The sequence below is a fragment of the Microcaecilia unicolor genome, chromosome 6, assembly GCF_901765095.1.
Source record: "Microcaecilia unicolor chromosome 6, aMicUni1.1, whole genome shotgun sequence".
NCBI lineage: Eukaryota > Metazoa > Chordata > Amphibia > Gymnophiona > Siphonopidae > Microcaecilia > Microcaecilia unicolor.
Genome location: NC_044036.1, coordinates 80967712 through 80988673, shown reverse-complemented (window position 1 = coordinate 80988673; position 20962 = coordinate 80967712). Strand labels below are relative to the sequence as shown.

General features: G+C 43.0%; 1 protein-coding gene and 1 long non-coding RNA gene across 3 annotated transcripts in view; one reads left to right on the top strand and one right to left on the bottom strand.

Annotated features, from left to right (window-relative positions):
- The window catches only part of FRRS1 (ferric chelate reductase 1), an 86742-nt gene extending 78999 nt beyond the window's left edge, over nt 1-7743 (top strand). For both annotated transcript variants that reach the window (XM_030205532.1, XM_030205531.1), the window contains exons 15-16: nt 6831-6892; nt 6980-7743. In XM_030205532.1, the coding sequence (XP_030061392.1) occupies nt 6831-6892; nt 6980-7072 (155 nt within the window). In that variant the 3' untranslated portion in view covers nt 7073-7743. The remainder of the gene's footprint in view (nt 1-6830; nt 6893-6979) is intronic.
- LOC115471734 lies at nt 984-20537 on the bottom strand. The gene is made up of 3 exons (XR_003942407.1): nt 19436-20537; nt 3099-3105; nt 984-995 (listed from the first exon to the last, which is right to left on the bottom strand). It is a non-coding gene; the product is annotated as an uncharacterized LOC115471734 (long non-coding RNA).
- Between the last annotated feature and the right edge of the window lie 425 nt (nt 20538-20962).

The following is a 20962-nucleotide window of genomic DNA, read 5'->3' as shown; positions in this document are numbered from 1 at the left end:
GGGGATGCCTTGATTGGAGGATCAATATGTGCCCTCCAGATACTGCCCTGTACATGGTCCGATCACTCCCCAGTCCTACTACAGCTAACCATGGCGATTAGATGACGCGTTATTAGCAGACCCAGATAATCTACGTCAGATTGAACAGTACATTAAGGACTATATCCAGTTTAATGACATGGGGGAGATATCCCCAACTACTTTGTGGGAAGGCCTCAAAGCAGTAATACGGGGTCAGTTGATAGCCCTGAGCTCCCACTGCTGGAAAACGAAATCCGCGGAAGAACGTAAACTTGAGAGAGCAATTAGGCATAGTAGAGGGTCAGCTACAACAAGGGGGTTTGCCATTATCACCTACTCTAATATCCGAAGCCCAAGCGCTGCGATCCCAACTTCAAGAACTAGAGCTAGCAGACTTATCTGAGAAATTACAGAAGACACGTCAAACACATTTTGAATTTGGCGATAAATCTAGCAGAATCCTAGCTCAGAAATTGAAACACCAAACTACTAGAAATGCAGTGGGAGGCCTATTAGACGATAAAGGCGTCAAGAACTCAGAGGCGGAGTACATAAAATCAGCCTTTAGATCCTTTTACCAAAATCTATATACTCCAGAAATCATACCCGATCCAGAGGCTATAAATAGTTATTTGGCGAAAATTGAGATTCCACAGCTTTTGGACGAGGCAGCTCAATCCCTGTCTAGCCCTATAAAAATAGAAGAAATTGAAAAAACAATCAAGGACTTAGCTATAAATAAATCTCCGGGTCCTGACGGATTCACAAATAAATTCTATAAGATATTTGGCAAACTGCTCTCCCCATTGCTGGTAAGGGTATTTAACTCATTAGATCAGACAACGGGACTTCCGCCGACCTGGGATCTAGCTACTATTATAGTCATACCCAAAGCAGGCAAGGACCCACAATTCTGTAGCTCCTACAGATCTAGCTCCCTATTGGGAACAGACTACAAAATCTTTACTAAGATACTAGCATCTAGGCTGCAGAAATATATCCCACTGTTAGTTCATGAGGATCAAGCAGGTTTCGTGGAGGGCCTTCAGGCATTCGACAATATTAGAAGAGCATTACATATGATACAAACCGCCTGTATTAGCAAAACCCCACTCTGCCTACTGTCACTAGACGCTGAAAAGGCATTTGACAGAGTGAGCTGGCCCTTTTTATTCGCGGTAATAGAGCGGATGGGTATCCTGGGACAATTTAGGACTTGGCTGCATTTGATTTATGATACCCCGAAAGCTAGGGTGCGGGTGAATGGCCACCTCTCGTGTCCGTTTCAACTTAAGAGAGGCACCAGACAGGGTTGCTTCCTGTCACCATTGCTATTTGCCCTTGTAATGGAACCGTTAGCTATACAAATTAGAGCCCAGAGTGAGATCAGGGGCTTGAGATGGGCAGGTATGGAAACTAAGCTCCTCCTGTTTGCAGACGACATTTTGCTCATTTTGAAAGATCCGGCAGTCTCCTTCCCACAGATCAAAGAGATGACCCAGGGCTATGGAGAGGTATCGGGATTTAAGACCAATTATGACAAATCCGAGGCATTAGGGGTTATGGTCCCAGAAGAGGTAATAGAACAATTAAAGTGACAGTTCCCATTTCGTTGGGCCACCAAATACATACGCTACCTAGGAGTTAATATACCACGAAACGTGGATCAACTATTCAAATACAATTTTCCTGACAAATTACGTGACCTCTTTAAAGAATTAGAGAGATGGGAGGGGCTGACCCTTTCGTGGATGGGTAGAATCAGTGCGGTAAAAATGATAATTCTCCCTAAAATATTATATTTATTCATGGCGCTCCCTATAGACATCCCAGAGGGATTTTTGAGGAACCTGCAGAGGAAAGCATTTGCTTTCATTTGGAAAAAGAAACCCCCAAGGGTACGCAGCGAAATGTTATATCAAGCAAAGGAAAGAGGAGGGATGGGGGTCCCATCTTTCCAGGCATATTATCACGCAGCTCCTTTAAAAATTCTAACATCCTGGGTACAGAAGTCAGATAAAATAGGAATCAAATTGGATCAATGGTGGCTGGACCCAGTTCCCCTGCAGGCGATACCCTGGCTGTCGAGCACTAAACTCAGGGAAATAACAAAAGAAAGCCCACCTCTCTTACGCTGGCCCCTGTCGACGTGGTGCAGAGTGCGGGAGAAACTTTTCCCTGAAAGGACATATTTTAAACATATGTTTCTCAGATTTGCCCCCCACTTTGGTCCGGGTCAAATGGATGCAGCATATTTGGAATGGGAAAAACTAGGCCTTACGGAGCTAGGCCAGATGTATGAACAGGATAACATAATTCCCTATGCAGATCTTTGTCAAGGGCATAGGCTCTCCCCTTTGCAAGCCTTACAATATTTTCAGGTACGAGACTTTATTAAGAGACGTGCAGAAGAAGAACTAAATCTGTCTGAAACCCTCAAGGAGCAGAGTATGCAAAAGGGGGGAAGTAGAGGTGGGAATACTCGTTTGTACAGGGCCCTTCTGGCACCCGACAACCCATTGGAGTATTATACATCCAAATGGGAATCGGCAATGGGAGTGACCTATGAGGCCACTAGGTGGTCACAGTCCCTCAGATCACTGCTGCGAATATCAATATCAAGTGCACTGGTTGAAAATGGCTACAAGATTTTATATTGTTGGTACTATACCCCTAGCAGATTGGTGAAAATGTACAAACCAGGGTCTGATCTCTGTTGGCGACAGTGTGGTTTAAAGGGAGACATGTTCCACATTTGGTGGAGCTGTACACATACACGCCGACTTTGGTCAGAGGTATTAGATATGTTATATAAGATAAAATTATTAAAAAAAAAAAAAGAAGTTTCAGTACTATGTTTAGACAATGCCAAAGTGAAATTGATCAGAAAATCCTTTCTTATCAACAAAGCTTAGCAGCTGTTCAATGGCCATCTTTTCTAAAACCTTGGAGAGAAAAGGCAGTGACAAAATAGGCCTAAAATTGTCAACATCAGAGGAGTCAAGATTAGAATGTTTTAATAATGGGTACACAGATGATAATTTTAACCCACTTTGGGCTCAGGCCCACCCAGCAACAGTGCACCTCAAAGCCCAAACTTTTCCCTTGCTGCTGCTCACTTCCGTTTTCCCTCCTGAGCCTCCTCCCAGCCACCCGCCGGCACGCCACAGGTTTTGTTCCCTCCCGTCATCGGGCAGCTGTGTGTTAGCTCCGCTACAAAATATGCTTCCTCCGCTGGCCCCACCTCTTCAGACAGTTTCGAAGAATCAATGTGAAGCCGGCCGGAAGGAAGCAGTCACGTAGCGGGCTCGGCTCCGCTGCACTCAGCTGCTGCAGACGTGCAGAACTGCAGACAAAGCCAGATCGCAGCGCCGCCCGACGAAGGTGGAAGGGGAGTGAGGGGAAAGAAGGCCTGCAGCGCGCCAGCGGGTCACCAGTAGCTGGGAGGTGGGAGAGAAGTTGAACAAAAACTGTAGCGGTTGGCTGGGGGGGGGGGGAAGAGGGGAAATGTGCAGCATGTCAGTGGGTGGGAGGAGGAAGGGAGAGAAAAAATGCCTACAGCATACTAGCAGGTGGCTTGAAGGATCAAGGAGAGATTAAGGGAGAGACAGGAGCATTGTTTGGATGAGGGTAGGGAGTGAGACAGGGTAGTGCTAGTGGGGTGGAGGAATAATTGTTCGATGTGGGGGGAGGGATGGAGAGATGTTAGAAGGGGAAAGAGAGGGAGAATTGTTGGATAGAGGTGGGGTGGGATGGGGAGAGGGAGGGAAAGGCTGCATAGGAGTGGTAAAGAACCAGAGAGATAAAAAAAAGTGTTGGACATGGAAATGGAAGAAAAGGAGGGAGAGATGAGAGGGGAAATGTTGAACATGGCAGGCAGGGAGAGGGAGAAAAATTGGACATGAAGGTGGAGGAAAGGAGAGATGCACAAGTGGGGAAGGGGAGAAAGAGGGAAGATGGATCCAGGGAGAGAAGATGAACAATGGATGGTAGGGAAGAGAAAGGGAAAAATGCTGAACAATGGGGGAGAGGAGAGAGATGGGACAGGAAGATGCTGGTGGTGGGAGGTAAAAGGGATAGGGAGATACCAGGCTACGAGGGTGAGGATGGGAGAAAGAGGGAACAGATGCTGGGCTGGAAGGGTGGAGGGAGGGAGACACTGTGAATGGTGGAAAGCATGGGGGAGAGGCCCAGGGAGTGGAGATGGCAAGGAAATAAATGAAAGAACAGTTATTACAGAGGGTAGAAATATGGTAATGGTGCGTAGATTGAAGATGGAAGGGAATGATAGGCTGGGAAGGAGAGAGATGGGGAATGGGAGAGCTAGTGGGTGAAAGGAAATGTGTTAGATATCTGAAAAGTAAAAAGAAGGAAAAGATTTAGAAAGAGGGTGAAATTTGAGTGTACAGAGGCAGAAAAGAAAGAAAGAAAGAAAGAAAGAAAGAAAGGAAAGAGCTAAAATGGAAAGATCAATACTTCAGAGGCAGGTGTAGTGAGGAAATGACAGGAGAAAAAAGACAAATGGACAGCCGCTTGAAGAATTAGCAGAAGACAGAAAAGCAGGAAATGGAAATTGGAACCAACATGATGGAAAAATAAAATGTCCACATAATAAAGGTAGAAAATCACTTTATTTTGAATGTTTTAAATGGAATATGTTAGTTTTGGGAAATGTGCATAGTGGATGTCTTTTTATTGTGTTAAGTAGAAAAGGAAATGTGCTTTTGTTTTGTTTTCTCCAGTGTTGCAGTGCATGCTGAGGTTCCCAGTTCCTACTACTAAATAGTACTAAATACTACTAAATAGTAGTAGTAGTAGTAGCATGGTTAACAGCAGCCCTGACCCTTGCTGTAGCTAGTGGGAATTCCCAAGCCCTACCAGCTGGGGATCTCTTCCGAAGCTGGCCAGAGCTGCCTTCCACCAAGCTTGGCAGATGGGGGCAGCATCCTGGAGCCACTGGCAACTAAGCATGTATGGGGTGCTGCTGGCATCAGTGGCTCGAGGAGTTGCTGCTGCCTGCTGGGCTTGGTGGAGAGGAGTTCTGGCCATCTCTAGTGGAGGTCACCAACTGACAGACATTGGGGATCCTCATCAGCTAAAGTATTTATATTCTGAGTTGGGGAGAGGGGGGAGAGAGAAAATTTTGTGCCCACCCACTTTGTGCTCAGGCCCACCCAAAATTGGTTGTCTGGCTACGCCACTGTCTCCTAGTAGTAGACTCAGATTGAAAAGACGTTATATGATCAATTAGCACATGAGCTCCAGAAGAACAGTTTCTGTGGCCAGCTATCTGGCCGTATCTACCTTGTCCAATAATAACAGGAATAGTAGATACTGCCATAGATAGTAAAAGTAAAACACAAAACTGCTGCCACCGCAAAATCTGCCCTAAGTTTGCTCTGAGGAGCACTCAAATGAGCTCCTTTGTTGGCATGAGAAGGAGGTACTCACTTCTTTGGTGCTTGCCTGCCCTTCTTCATCTCACATCCACGAGTGGCATCACTCGCAGGGTGGGGTCGGCAGTTTTCCTCGGTCAGGCAAGAGATGATACTGGAAACTGGAGGGGTCCCAAAGATGGAGCATGGGAAAACCACAGATGGAACTTGCCAGATGGTGACAAGATAGGAGCAAAGCCTCTCTTTCTCCTCCATCCCTCATACTTGCCCTCTCACTCTTCCTTAGGGAGGACACCACTCTTCCCTTCCCACAGCAGGGTTAGCTCCACACAGGTCTTACCATCCAGTCCTCGACTACTGGGCTCCTCTCTGAATTTGGCTACAGGAATTGATCTTTGTGAAAAGTCTCCCTTCCTCCAGTTCCTGTCTTGGGGCCAGGCACATGTCAACACTCCCCTCCCCTCTGGAGTCTCCTCTGAGTTCCATCTAGTTCCTAGCCCCTTCCCTTCACAGGCTTTGCATCTCAGTTCCCCACCTTGAGCTCAGATTGCTTCTGGGCACAAATCTAATTCTTGTTAACCTCCTCTGGTGTAGGCTAATCTCCTTTTCCTTTAGCCTGAGAACTGGGTAGTGCTTGAGGCCATGCCTTAGTAAGCCTTAGTACTGCTTGCCGCTGGCTAGCAGAAAAAAGACCAGGAAAAGATACTCTCCCTCCAAAACTGGGGCTTTAAATAAACTAAGAAAGCCCATCTCATTCTTCCACTTTGGTAGCCAGCTAAAGAACTATAGGTGATTATCCTTTACTGCCTTCATGCTGCATAAGAACCATATTACTTTATACGCCAGATTTTATCTTTTGTTATCCATTGGCACTATTGGTGTGAGTGCTGCATTGCTTCTCTTTACTTTTGTTTCCTTGTGCCCCCAGAGATCTTTGATTTCAGTCCTTTGGTCTTCCAAACCAATTTAATTCCTACCCCAACTCCACTCTGTTCCTTCCTATCACTGCCTTCCTTGTCCCCCTCTCCCCCCCCCCCCTCCCCCGGAGACCTCAGAAACTGGGATTAGAGGTTTGAAGGGTGACTGGGGACAGGGACTTTGCTGCCCCCAGATGTTGGTCACCCTAGCCTGGGGACTAGGCCTACACGTAAATTTAGATCCAATTCTTCTGGTGGACAAGAGATATTCATTTTAACATTTTCCTAACAGTAAAACTAACTGGCTTCAGGCTGGCCTCAGGCTGTCATTTTTCGTGTACACTAATTAATTCAGCAGATGGAAGAAATGCTACTAGACTCAGCAGTGGTGTAGATCCCGCAACATTCATTTTTTTTACTTCTGTCAAAAATGAAATGATGATTTTAAGTTTGGTTTCACTGTTAGTGGCATATAACTAGTTTTTTTTTTTAATAGCAGAAACAATGGAAGAGGATAATATTGCAATTCTGCATTCGTTGTCAGCTGTGGAGGCAAAGGTACTGTTAATAAACTCTTCTTTTTCAATGTGATAAAATGACAGTGGGTTTTAGGAGCTGAATAAACATCTGCTCATTCTCTTTCAGGGCCATACCTTTAAAAAGGTTGTGTTAACTGTCTATATTTGTGGAAATGCCGCCTTCCTCATTACATTCCTGGCAGCGATCAACCAAATCTGAACTTTCCCAGTGGACTTCAAGCTGGTGCTATAGCAGTAAACATCGTTTACAGCCAAATCCTCAGGCTGAAACAGTTTTAGAGGAAGTCAATGAGGGATTCGTGCCTTACATGGCTTGCAAAATAACATTTGAAGATGAACTCTGGGTGATTTTTTTTTTTTTAAATAACCATGCTGTGCTTCTGGTGTTGGGATTTCTCTTTATAAATGTTGCAATTTTATTTTATTTTAGTGAAGCTAATCTAGCAGCCATTTTCTTTCATATGGCATGGCAGTTGTTTACACCTCTTCCCTTTGAGCTTCCAGCTCACCTGGACCTGGGATCGACTCCATGCTCAGTCTTTTACAAGCACCCAGAGAATTTCACCCCTATTATATATGCACTCCGAACTTATTTTAACATAGTCATTGCAGTGACAATTGATTCTTCCAGAACTGTGCAATAATGAGCCCTAAATCCAGTCTCCAGGTGTAACCATTATCTAATACTTGGGACTTTCTTCTACCATGGGCTGTGAATGCTGCTTCCATATTTTCCTCAGCCCTTGCTGGACTCAGGGAGAAGACCCAACTCAGGACCCCTGTATGTCAGTGCTGTGTGCTAGCATTGAGTCACCAGCAGGCTTATTTTTAAAAGTGATCACCGGCCATCTTCTGACATAAATCGGGAGATGGCCGGCGATCTCTCAAAAGCGGCGAAATGGGTATAATCGAAAGTTGCTTTTTTGACACCATCGCCGCTTTCCTGTCGCCAAACCGGCAAAAGTTCAAGGCGGTGTAGCGAAGGTGGGACATGGACGGGTATGGGCGTGGCTCCCAGATAGCCGGCTTCAACGCATAATGGAAAAAAACAAAAGCGGCATTAATCAGTATTTCACCGGTTTTACTTGGTCCTTTTATTTTCACGACCAAGCCTCAAAAAGGTGCCCCAACTCACCAGATGACCACCGGAGGGAATGGGGGATGACCTCCCCGTACTCCCCCAGTGGTCACCAACCACCTCCCACACTAAAAAATTAAAACCCTTTTTTGCCAGCCTGTATGCCAGCCTCAAATGTCATACCCAGCTCCCTGACAGCAGTATGCAGGTCCCTGGAACAGTTTTTGTTGGTTGCAGTGGACTTCAGGCAGGTGGACCCAGGCCCACCCCCCCCCCCACCTGTTACACTTGTGGTGGTAAGTGTTGAGCCCTCTGACCCCCCAAAACCCACTGTACCCACATGTAGGTGCCCCCCTTCACCCATAAGGGCTATGGTAGTGGTGTAGAGTTGTGGGGAGTGGGTGTTGGGAGGGATTTGGGGGGCTCAGCACCCAAGGTAAGGGAGCTATGCACCTGGGAGCTATTTGTATATATTTTTTTTAATTTTTAGAAGTGCCCCCTAGGGTGCCCAGTTGGTGTCCTGGCATGTCAGGGGGACCAGTGCACTGGCTCCTCCCACGACCAAATGCCTTGGATTTCGCCGGGTTTGAGATCGCCGGCATTTTTTTCCATTATGGCCGAAAACTGAGGCCGGCCATCTCAACCCCGGTGAACTGACATTTGGCCGGCCATCTTTTTCGAAAATACGGTTGGCTCCGCCTACTTGCAGCGCCGGCACCGGCGATGGCTTGTCAGCTATTTCACTGGCGCCTTTCGATTATGCTCCTCCAGGCCAACCCAGCAAATTCAGTGGTTGACAATTTTTTGTCCCTTTTGTCAACAGAAATTACCTCCTCTTAGACACAGTGAAGTTAGCACCTGTGCTTCCAAGACTTCCTTGGTGCCAATCATTGGCTGATGGCAGCTGCTACTGTAATGGCAGCCATTTTTTCTCTTCTCTCACTGGACCAATGGAGAGGAGGCTGTGAGTCGGGAACCACTGAACATCATTTGGGCTCATTTTCTCAACTGATTTAAAAAAAAAAAAAAAAAACCTTTATTGTACTCCTTTGATAAATTGTAGCCCTTTTACAGTTAGTACCAAATATTATATAAGTAGATTGATTTTTATTTAAATATGAAAGATAGATTTTCTGCTCTGAGAGCAGATGGACAGGGATCATGTTCCCAGAACAGAGAACACCAGTGATTAACGTACAAGAGCTCATTGCTGTCACTTGCACAGTGTCCTTCTAAGGAAATAAAGAGAATGCATTGCTGATTCTATCAGATGAAAGCAAAAACAGAGGCTAGAGCAGTTGGCTTTCAAAAGTACACTGCAGATTTATGGTAGTCAGCCAGAAAACAGTTGGCCTCGAAAAACTACAGTACAATTTGCACAAACAAAGCATTCCAATGACACCGTGTTTTTAGGAAAGGTACTTCTCTAGTGCTTTACAAGGCTTTTTACTGCTTAGCATAGAGGACAGATGTGTGTTAGCTCATCAGAATACAACTGTTCAGTAGTCAAAAGAACTGCAGCTGGTATTGCTTTATAGTGGGGTCCTTTTAACAGGCTACGCTAAAAAGTGGCCAGTGGCCAGCACTGTTGACATCACGTGGGTGTTCTGTGTGCTGCAGCCACTTTTAGCGTGGCGATAAAATGGCTGCCTGTACATATTCTTATAATGGTCACGCACTAATTTCACCATTACCGTGTGACCATTACCGCAGGAGCCCTTACTGTCACCCCTGCACTAATTGGGTAGCATTCGGTAATGTGCCTGCGCTGATTAGCGCAGGCACGTCTGCTGTCCGCCCATGGGCACGCCTCCCACGCTGAAAATGAAAAAATACTTTCCAGTGTGGGATTAGCGCACGCTAAGCGCAAAACTACCCTGGGACGCCTCGGCACGTCCCATGGTAGTGCTCTTTTAGCATGCGGTAGGCCCAGTGTGTGGTGCCTCAGCTGGCTACCAAATCTGATAGTTTTACCTGTGTTCACATTGGTTTAATAATAATGCCAGAAGAAAAGGCAGTTAACGGCAGTTCATTTTCATATGTAACCAATTAATATCTAGTTTTCATAGGAACCTTTTTTTAATTAATAATTCTTGTAATTTGTGTAGTTTATTTTACACCTGCTGTTCTGTTGATGCTAACTGGAGTGCGTAGAGAGCTGAATGTTTTTAGTATAATTTTGAAATGATTCTGAAGTTTATTCTTTGGTTATAGTGCCAAATTTTTAATTTATGTAGCCCTGGTTTACTTGGTACAGCCTGAATTCATTAGAGTATATAAACTTCAATTTTTTAACACCTTGACTTTTGAGCTTTTGTTTTTCTGCTGAAGGTGAAACATCTCATTTTATATCTGGCAGGACTCAATAACTGCATATCCATACAGGGATGTTGGCATTTAAGGACTTTTCTGATCAGATGAGGTAAATTTGAGAATATCACTTCAAAACCAGATCTCAGATATGTTTTCAAGTTACTTTACTGAAAGCAAAAACTCTTCACTGCACGTACTTCAGCTATTACAATTAAATGCACATCCAACGTTCACTCTGAACCGTATATTAAGATCCTGTGTTATTTTGTTCCTCTGAACAAAGGAGCAGGCCAGGGTTTAATTTGTAGATAACACTGAAGTAGAATTGTAGAGGTGGAGAGGGCATAGGCAGCAGAATTGATGGCCACTGGGTCCTTGGCCCTAACAATACATTGCCCAATACAGACCGTAAGAACATAAGAATAGCCATACTGGGTTGGACCGTTACTGGGTCAGATCAACGGTCCATCTAGCCTAGATTGTAAGCTCTTCGAGCAGGGACTGTCCTTCCATGTTAAATTGTACAGCGCTGCGTAACCCTAGTGGCGCTTTAGAAATGTTAAGTAGTAGTAGTAGTAGTATCCTGTTTCCAACAATGGCCAAGCCAGGTCACAAGTACCTGGCAGAAACCCAAATCGTGGCAACATTCCATGCTACCAATCCCAGGACAAGCAGTTTCTTCCACATGTCCATCTCAATAGCAGATTATAGACTTATCATCCAGGAACGTTTCCAAACTTTTTTAAAACCCAGATACGCTAACCGCTATTACTACATCCTCCGCCAAAGAGTTCCAGAGCTTAGCTATTCTTATCCTTTTACTAAGCCATGGTAGGCTTTATGTGTGTGCAGTACGTGCCCAAATGAGACTACCACCAGGCCAGTGCGCCCTCCTGGCAGTAATTTCAGATTTGGCGCATGCCCATAATGCCTGAATGAATTATTTATTTAGGGGCCCTTTTGCTAAGCCGCGGTAGGCTCTATGTGCATGCAGTGCATGCCCAAATGAGACTACCGCCAGGCCAGCCCGCCTCCCTGGCGGTAATTTCAGATTTGGCACAAATGCATAACTCCTGGATGATTTATTTATTTCCTCCCTTGCGCACTGTTTCTGGTGATAATCCTCCCCTGATATCAGCTACTGAGCAGACATTCCAGTCCATCATTCAGTTTGGCTGGGAGTGTATCTAGCTGGCTTTAGAATTAGGAACTGGTTTCAGCCACGGGGCCACATTTTATGTGCCACATGTTTGTAATTAGGGGTCAGTAGTATGAAATTCTGCTGCTTGATAGGATTCTGCCAGGGACTTGGGCCTGGATTGGCCACCATTGGAAGAAGGATACTGGGCTATATGGACCCTTGGTCTGACCCAGCATGGCAAGTCTTATGCTCTTAGCAAGAGCGGCAAACAATTTCTTTGAACTTCCCAAGCTCTTGCAGGCCCTTTCTCTTGCTACTTACAGTTCTCCAAAAGTGAAAAAAAGGCAGAGTTAAAAATAAAGCTCCGCTGATCGTTGGATTTCTGTTCTTACTGCTTTCTGCATCTTTCTTATATGTATAATAAAACTAAAGTTTAACTCTTCAATAAGCAAGTGAACCTCTCTTTTTCATTCCCCAATTTATACTTGGAGGAAAAAGACTTCAGACGCTCAACATTCTCTGTTGAAATCAGATAAACAGTGAATGATTGAATGCTTTGTATCCACTATTACAGAAATTTCTTCCTGATGTGGATATTGCATGAGCTCCTCATGGGTCAAAAAAACCTCCAAGGTCTAATAGTCTTTAACAAGTATGCATTATATTTATGGTTTCTGTTTGCTATGAAGAGGGAATATTTTATTTCTTATTGCTGAACCATAGTTTAACTGGCGGCACTTACCTGGGCTGTAGCGATGACTACGGCTGGGAGCGCTCTACAGAAAGCTTCTGTTTCGCTTCAAGCTTCTTAAGGAGCGGAATCCACAGCCATAGTGAGAGCCCTAAAACAATATATACATACAGCTGTATATTAGAGAGGGGGAATATGGAGCACGGCGACGGAATCTCGCTGTTTATCACTTACCAATTTGTGTCCTGCCTTCCTTCTATATAGGTCCTATTTGTATAATGGCTGCCTGCTTTTAAACAGACGCCTTCAATTCTCCGCCTATCATAGTGGAGACTAATCCCTTAAACTGACAGGCTTCGCTTAGAAACAAAAGAGCTAAGGGTAAACCTTTAAATAAAGGCCTTCCACTCGATACGATGGTTCAGCAAAGAGAAACCATAAATATAATGCATACTTGTTAAAGACTATTAGACCTTGGAGGGTTTTTTTGACTCATGAGGAGCTCATGCAATATCCATGTCGGGAAGAAATTTTTGTAATAGTGGATACAAAGCATTCAATCATTCACTGTTTATCTGATTTCAACAGAGAATGTTGAGCATCTGAAGTCTTTTTCCTCCAGGTATAAACTGGGTAATGAAAAAGAGAGGTTCACTTGCTTATTTAAGAGTTAAACTTTAGTTTGTTGGCAAGTACCATAGATATTTTGAATTTATACTTCTGATATATAATAAAACTGCAATAGTCAGATCTTTGAACCTGTAGTGGTCTTAGCTATACAGTAAAGCCTGTCATTTTCACAGCTCAATTTTTTTTAAATGTGCCATAAAATATTAGATATTCCTGTGGGTAATAGAATTCTGGCCATTTCTGCCACCTACAGCTTCATCTTTTTTAACCTTTCCAAGAATTTATGGCAAGCAGCTAATTTGGCCTTCTGATTTAACGATGAAAGTTATGAATACTATGGAATGCTGTTAGTGTTAGATGGTTCATTTTTATACTGTGCTTTCTTTTAAGTTATTCAGTCTGGAGATTGCTTCCAGGTTGGTGGCTGGAGTTTCCCAGCTTGCCTAGGGTGATAATCTACTTTTTACGAATGGAGTTAGCCTGTGTCAGTGCAGATTTATCTGGAAAGTTCATTATATGGTCTGAGGTGTGCTTTTGAAAAGTTAAAGAATTTAAGTAAATTGTCCATTCAGACGAGGTCTTTTAGCTGAGGAGAATGCATCTACTCTAAGCTGTTGACATTTGTACCAGTAGGCAGAACAACGATACCGTTTTGACTTGAAGGAGAGAAAGGATGGATGGAGATAGCAAGATTTGCACATGAGCTATGTTAGGTATTAGAATACCAGTGCACATGACTTATAATTGCTCTTGAAAAATCTTGACCAAATATGACCTGGGATAGTCTTAGATGCATAGTATTAAATTAGACATGCGGCATAGATAATGGCTGAGTTTAACTCTGAAAACACTTTTACTCGTTTTTGTGACATGGAAATTGTAAGTCTAAGCCACGGTTGGAACAAAAAACACCACCAAAGTATTTTGTATCTAGAAACAACTAGGCATAACCCTTGAATATATAACTACTTATTTATTTATTTATTATGAATATTTGATGTACTGCAATTTGAGCAAAAAATTATGTTTGCAAGGCAAGGAGTAACTAAACAAAAGATCAAAAGAACAGACAAGCCCAAAACAGAGTACAAAGACAGAATGAGTAGGGCAACAATTCCAACCAGAGGCTAGAGTTAACCGCGGAAATACAAAAGGAAGGAAAAACGATATACCTCGTCACTGAGGACCACAGAGGGGTCTTAGGGTGGTTAGTGATGTGTAGATATAGAAGCTTGGGAAGACACTAAGGAGTAACCCCGAGCTTTGACACCATTCTTAAATTTACAAAATGAGCTTTGCATTCCAATGTTAAGTGAAAGAGAATTCCATAAGAAAATGAGTGAGGAAATTAAAAGCTGCATTGTACGATGCTTCCAGACTGCATGTTGACAGAGGTGGAAACACCATGAAATTAACCAGTGAGGATCTTAGTGTATGCTAAGGTCAGTGAAGGATAATAGAGTTTAAGTCCAGCAAGCCAGGATCTGAATTTTGTATTCGATCCTAAAGGAAATAGGGAGCTGGTGCTGCTCTGCTAACAACAGAGAGACATGATTTAGCATTATATTGTAATTTTACATCTGTGTTCTAACTGGGCTGTAAACACAACTGTAAAGAGGATTACTGGGAGTATAGAATTGTAATAATCCAGATGAGAAAAGATTAGAGCATGCAAAAACCAGTGGCGTAGCTACGAGTGGGCACAGGCCCACCCATTCTTGGCTCAGCCCACCAAAAAAAGTTCATTGGCAGTCACCTCGCTCTGCTCTCTTACGCCCCCAGATCTGGCATTCCACTCCTGTGGCCCAGGAGCTCCCCCTCCCTGTCTGATCTACCTCAGCATCTTCATTGGCGCAGCAGCGATGCAACCCTGCAGTCAGGGTCAGCTCTGCAGACTTCCCTCTGCTGCATTCTGTCTTCTCTGACGCAACTTCCTGTTTCCTGGATGCGGCAGAGGGAAGTCTGCGAGGCCGATGCAGGCAATGAAGGTGCGTCACTGCTGCGCTGGCAAAGATGCTGAGGTAGACTGGGGACTAATGCTGGATGTGGGTTCAGAGGAGAGGGATAAAGATGCAGGACAAAGGGGGAAGACTGTTTTGGAAGGCCCACCCATCCTATTTGTGGGCCTGGCCAAAATGATAAGTCTGGCTACACCACTAACAATAATAGCTTAAGGCACTCAGGGGTCGATGCTCAAAAGTCATTATCGATAGCCACATGCGTTTATAGCTGTGGCTGAACTTACTGAACGAAGAACAGCTATGGATGCTCAAAGGAAATCACATGCAAATGAGATGTGTGGAAAGTCTTTGTGTGGTTCGGTAGGGAAAGTGCCTGATACATGTGCAGAACAGTTTCGTGGGAAGCGTCGTTCTGTGCATGCTCAGGCCAGAGGAACAGAAGGCAGGGAGAGGGGGCAAACAAGTGCAGTAGATATGCTCCATTACACAGGAAAAAAGTGGAAATAAAATAAATAACAAGACAACATAAAAACAGAACTGGACTTGAAAAATGGCAACAACTGCTCTTTGGACCCTGGTGGGCATCATAGCTGGATGTCATATGCGCACTTTCATGGATGATTCTTGTTGGTTACTTTTTTGTTGTTGTCTTTTTGTTGTGTATTATTGTTTTTTTTATTGTATTCTGTGTATGGCAACCAGAACGCTGTTATTTTTTAAGGCTACACTGCTGTTCCAGTAGTAACACACAAGCATATGATACATGCACATGAAAAGTGCAGTTACTATTAAAATACAAACTACCGAGAAACTGCCCTTTTACGTGCGTCACCTTGGACCTGCTGGAAAATTTCTGAATGTTACAGGTAGGCGCTCCCTTCTCTGCATTGCATGGAAATGTCTGTGCATTGCATGGAATGCTTGTTTTAATACATTTGCATCTAGTTTTTGGCTTCTGCTTTCGCGAACTGTAAAAGCAGCACCGAAACCCTTTGAGCATTAGACATACAATAACTGGATAAAACTGATGAAAACATAACATTACAAGCCAGGAAGCTTTGAGCATTGGCCCCTTTGTGTCAAGGAAAGACCTAAGTGATCTAATCATCCGAAGATCAACAAAATATATATCCTGGGAAGGTTCTACAATCAGTTGGATGTCTTGTTATCCACAATGAATATGCATGAAAAATTCATATATTGCATTTATCTCATGCATATCCATTGTAGACATCCCTGAAACCCAGCTAGCTGTGAGGTCCCCAGGACAAGAGTGAAAAGCCTGCTCTAGAGCCATTGAACTGCCTGGCTTATAGTGTGGTTGTTACTGGAGGCCCCTAAGCAGTTTCTAAACTTTGCATTTTGTACTGAATATTTGTTTCAGCCATTTGCTACAAGGCAGAGAAAATTGTCACATTCAAAGCAGGCATGACTAAACTGGACACAGGAGTATAAAACAGACATTTTCAATGTTTTGAGGAATTCAGGTTTTTTTTTTCTCTTGAACTGGGAAATTTTATATTGGAGTGTTGCAGAAGCTTGGTATTGGATTTTTACACTGGAAAAAATTATTAATACTTTTACTTTTTTTTTTTTTGCCTATATTTGTATTTTGACACTTTCTATCACCTTTTTTACATATCAAATGATGAAAACGTATGCAAAGTTTATTATGTTTGGAAATAAATGTAAATTTATATAGTTGAACAACTGTGAGATTATTTACACTGAAATTGAGGCTCCTTTACTAAGCCGCGGTAAGCACTAACGCATGCTTACCACGAGTGAAAATCCTTTACTGCAGGGCACGCTCAGGTGTTCCACAGTATTTGGATCTGTACACGTTTCCCATATGCTAAAAATACTTTTTATAATTTTAGTGCTGGGGGCAGAGAGTAGGCGTGTCCAGCACTAATCAGTAGCACAGCTACATGGCTTTATGCTAAACCTTACCACTTTGAAAATAGTGTCGGTAAGGGCTCTTGCACTAATGGCAGTGCACTAATTGGGAAATTAGCATGTAGCCATTAATTGAGGACATGGAAAATGTGGTCCTTTTACAGCCGCACTAACCATGACCTCAGTTTGAGGGGAAACCCCTGCTTGTCATAATGCAGGCCACTTTTTAGCGCAGCTTAGTAAATGGGCCCCTATATGTTGGAGAAAATCATATTTCTTTTTGAATCTGATGTAAAGACTGTTCTGATTTCTTCCAATAAAATTTTTTTTTCAAATTTCACTTTATTATGGTATTAATATGATTCTGTTTGAGTAGGAAATGTTTATATATGCATTGTTATAAGCCTGTGGAAAAGATGTCTAAACCCCCCCCCCCCCCCTAATTCATTAGGAGTATGGAATAAAGATTTCAAAAGGAGTAATTCATATTCTGTAGCTACTTTTGAGGAGACTGGATAAGTTTTTCATGCACTTTTGTTTTCTGACAATTTTAACTGGTAGAAAACATGCGTTGGGGTTTACTGAGCTGCTAGCGAGGCTGGCTGTGTGCTAGTACCGACACACTTTGAACGGGCTGTGGCTGCAGTGCCGCCTTAGTAAATGGACCATATGGTCGGTTATTCCATCAGTTGAAAGGTCAGAACTCTGTGCATGCAGTTTTCAAATAATATGATTCAACAGCTGTACTATACGAAGAGGTAAATGGTGAGATTTATAACGAAATCATTTTCCTGTAAATGAGAAAAGAGTGAGACAAATAGGCACCAGGAGGATTTTTTTACTTGCAAGGTGAGTGGAAACACTTCCTTACCAAATAGAACTAGTTTGCTTTAACATAGAAACATAAAAAAATGACAGCAAATAAAAACCATATGGCCTATCTAGTCCGCCCATCCATAACATCTACTATTCCTTTCTCTTCCTTAGAGCTCCTCTGTGTTTCTTCCATGCTTTCTTGAATTCAACACAGTTCTCGTCTCTACCACCTCCACTGGAAAGCCATTCCATGCATTCAATACCCTTCCTGACTTGTATTTTGTTACATCCTTGTGTCCCCAGTGGAGATGGATGGAAGGGGATTAAGACAGACCCCTCCCTGCCTTTGTACAGGTTTCTAGTCTTGGCCTAAAGGTGAAAAGACCATCTTCAGCTCCAACACTGGAATCCCAGCCAAAAAGAGGCAGAATAATACTCCAGTTTATTTTGTCTGAAGTGACAGGGAAAAAAGAGCAACGCACTATGAAATATTTATTACTAGTTTTATTTAACTTGTACATTGATAAGATGCATGTATTTTTTTAATGGTTATCAAATACTACAAATAGTCTTGTTAGAATACTGTTTTAGTAAATTAATATGTGCCCTATACAGTGTTTACATACATATACTTAATGTTTAAAAATTTGATATACCGCTTAAAACATTACAAATCCAAGTGGTTTACAATAATAAAACACATAAAATACAATATCAGTTTAGAACTCCTTTTCAGGATAACAAAGACCTAATAACATCCTTTCAAGACCAATCATTCCTTACTAGATTCATCAACACTACAATTATGTAAAACAGAGGTGCCAAATCCAGTCCTTCCAAGAACAATAGCCTTGAACAATAGTGAAAATTGGAGTAAACAAATAAGTCTTTAAAGCAATTTTAAACTTTTTAAAATCTACCTCCCCCCACCCCCCCCCTCCCGAACAACTCTTGGCAAGTCATTCCAGAAACTTTGAGATAACCAACAAAAGGCTCTTTCTAAACCACTCCCACCTAAATAGATCAAGGGAAGGCAGTCATCCTGTACAGACCGACTAGGCAAATAATGTATCACCAAAGAACTTAAATAAGATGGCTGTCGATTATAATAAGCACAATGAGTTAATTTCAATATCTTAAACTTCACTCTAAACACAGGTGTAATATGCTCATACTTCTTAACCATTGCCTAACAATCTACAGGGTCCTTTTACAAAGCGTCGGTAAGCCCACCGCTGGGCCAACACAGTCGCCAGTGGTAGTTCCAGTCCCAGCACGTAACATTTCCTACACTGTGGAAAATAATGCTCAAATTTTTTTGCGCAGCGGTTATCTGCTACCCGGTTACCGCATGAACCCTTACTGCCACCTCAATGGGTTGCAGTAAGTGCTCCCCCCCCCTTGCATGGCTATGTGGTAAGAGCAATCTTACCACATGACCATGTATTTTTGCAGTCTTTTTACCTGCTGTGGTAGAAAGGGTGTCATTGCATGGCAAAAAGCGGCCACTGCCGCTACCACAGGAACCTTTTTACCGCAGCTTAGTAAAAGGGCCCCTAATAGCGGTAGTCTCAATGTCTGCAGCCAGTTTAAATCAGATTGAGTAAGCCCTGCATAAACCAAGTTCCCATAATTTAATTTTGAAATTACTTGTAGAGTGGATTCATCAAAACAGTGCTGCATTGCTCACAGGCAAAATAGGGGAAGGGAAATAGGACTTGATATACCACCTTTCTGAGGTTTTTGCAATTACATTCAAAGCGGTTTACATATATTCAGGTACTTATTTTGTACCAGAGGCAATGGAGGGTTAAGTGACTTGCTCAGAGTCACAAGGAGCTGCAGTGAGAATCGAACTCAGTTCCCCAGGATCAAAGTCCACTGCACTAACCACTAGGCTACTCCTCCATTCTGATGTTTGTAAGGGCATAAAAGCCCTTATGAACATCAGAGACTTGTTCTTCAAATGCCTGGTGGGTATCAATAATAACCCCTAAATATTTAAAACTACTAATAAGTCATTTTTTTTTTACAGTCGGTGGATGTGCTTTCCCAGTCAACCAACCTACGGTGGGGCACTGATAGTATGCAGTACTTGGGAGGCAAAGACCTTGAACCACATACTATCAGTGCATGTATAAATGAGTCATCAGGCCTACTCAAATGGCATGTCCGGAGCCCAAGGGTGCCATTTTTTTTTAACTAATGCTTCACCCAGAGATCTACCTTATTAGTGTCATTTGTTTTCGAACAGGATTTGGATGCTGTAATGAGACTATACTTTAAAAATGCAAAATCCCTCTTTGGAGGGGAGAGGATATGGATTTATCCCGATGTTACAAAACAGACCCAGATAAAGAGAGAGGCATTTTTGGCTTTAAAAAAGGAGACATTGGAAGTGGGGGCCTCCTTCTTTTTAGCGTACTCATGTAAATGCATAGTAAATCTGGGAACAACAAAATATGCGTTTTATTCTCCGGAACAACTTAAATCATTTATAGAAATGAAACAACTGAAAATTTAAAAGAAAATGAGAGACATGCTGCCTATTTAATTTAATATAGTTATTATGAATATGTAAACTTCTCTCTTCATTTCGCCTCCCACTTGTATATTATTTAGTGGTCTAAGGAAGCGTGATGTTTATTTGTTTAGTTATATAGAAACTTTACTTTTGTTATATTCTTGCTGTATTTCTGAAACAAGTCTGTATGCTTGTTTATATATTGAAATAAAACAAATTCAAATAAACTAATGCTGTGGCAGGGGCACACTGACTCCTTTCCTAATCCTCCTCCTCTGGCCCCAGGTCCACCTTAAATCCTTTCTCTGGCCAGGTTTTTGGCAGCAGCAGCAGGGATTCACATGGGCCATCTGCCCGAGTTTGGAGATGCTCTGCTGTGCCCTGCCCCCTTCTTCTGACCCAACTTCCTGCTTCTGCAAGGGCGGGGCACAGCAGAGAGTGAGCTTGGGCAGATGGCCCGTGTGAATCGCTGTCGCTGCTGAAAACCTGGTCAAAGAGAGAATTTAAAGTGGGGAGCGTGTATAAACGAGTCCTGTGAAAGGAGTGGCCTAGTGGTTAGGGTGGTGGACTTTGGTCCTGAGGAACTGAGTTCAATTCCCACTTCAGGCACAGGCAGCTCCTTGTGACTCTGGGCAAGTCACTTAACCCTCCATTGCCCCATGTAAGCCGCATTGAGCCTGCCATGAGTGGGAAAGCGCGGGGTACAAATGTAACAAACAACAAAACTAGGAGGCATATTGCCTTGTGCACGATCTGGACCCATGCTATAATGGGTCATGAACAAATGGTGTTTCACTGTACCTTTGTCTTCTTATCATTCAAGACAAACTTAGCCTGATCGAGCCATCGTGCCACTGCATGTAAGCAATTCTGCAAATTTGTCACATCAGGAGAAAGACCTTGAATCCTCTCAACAAGTAAAATATCATCTTCGTAATAATAAAACTTAAGCCCAAAACTCTACAATTTCAAACAAGGGACTCAAATATATGTCATATAAAACATGAATCTGCAAAAGTAGGTTATGGGAGAGGGT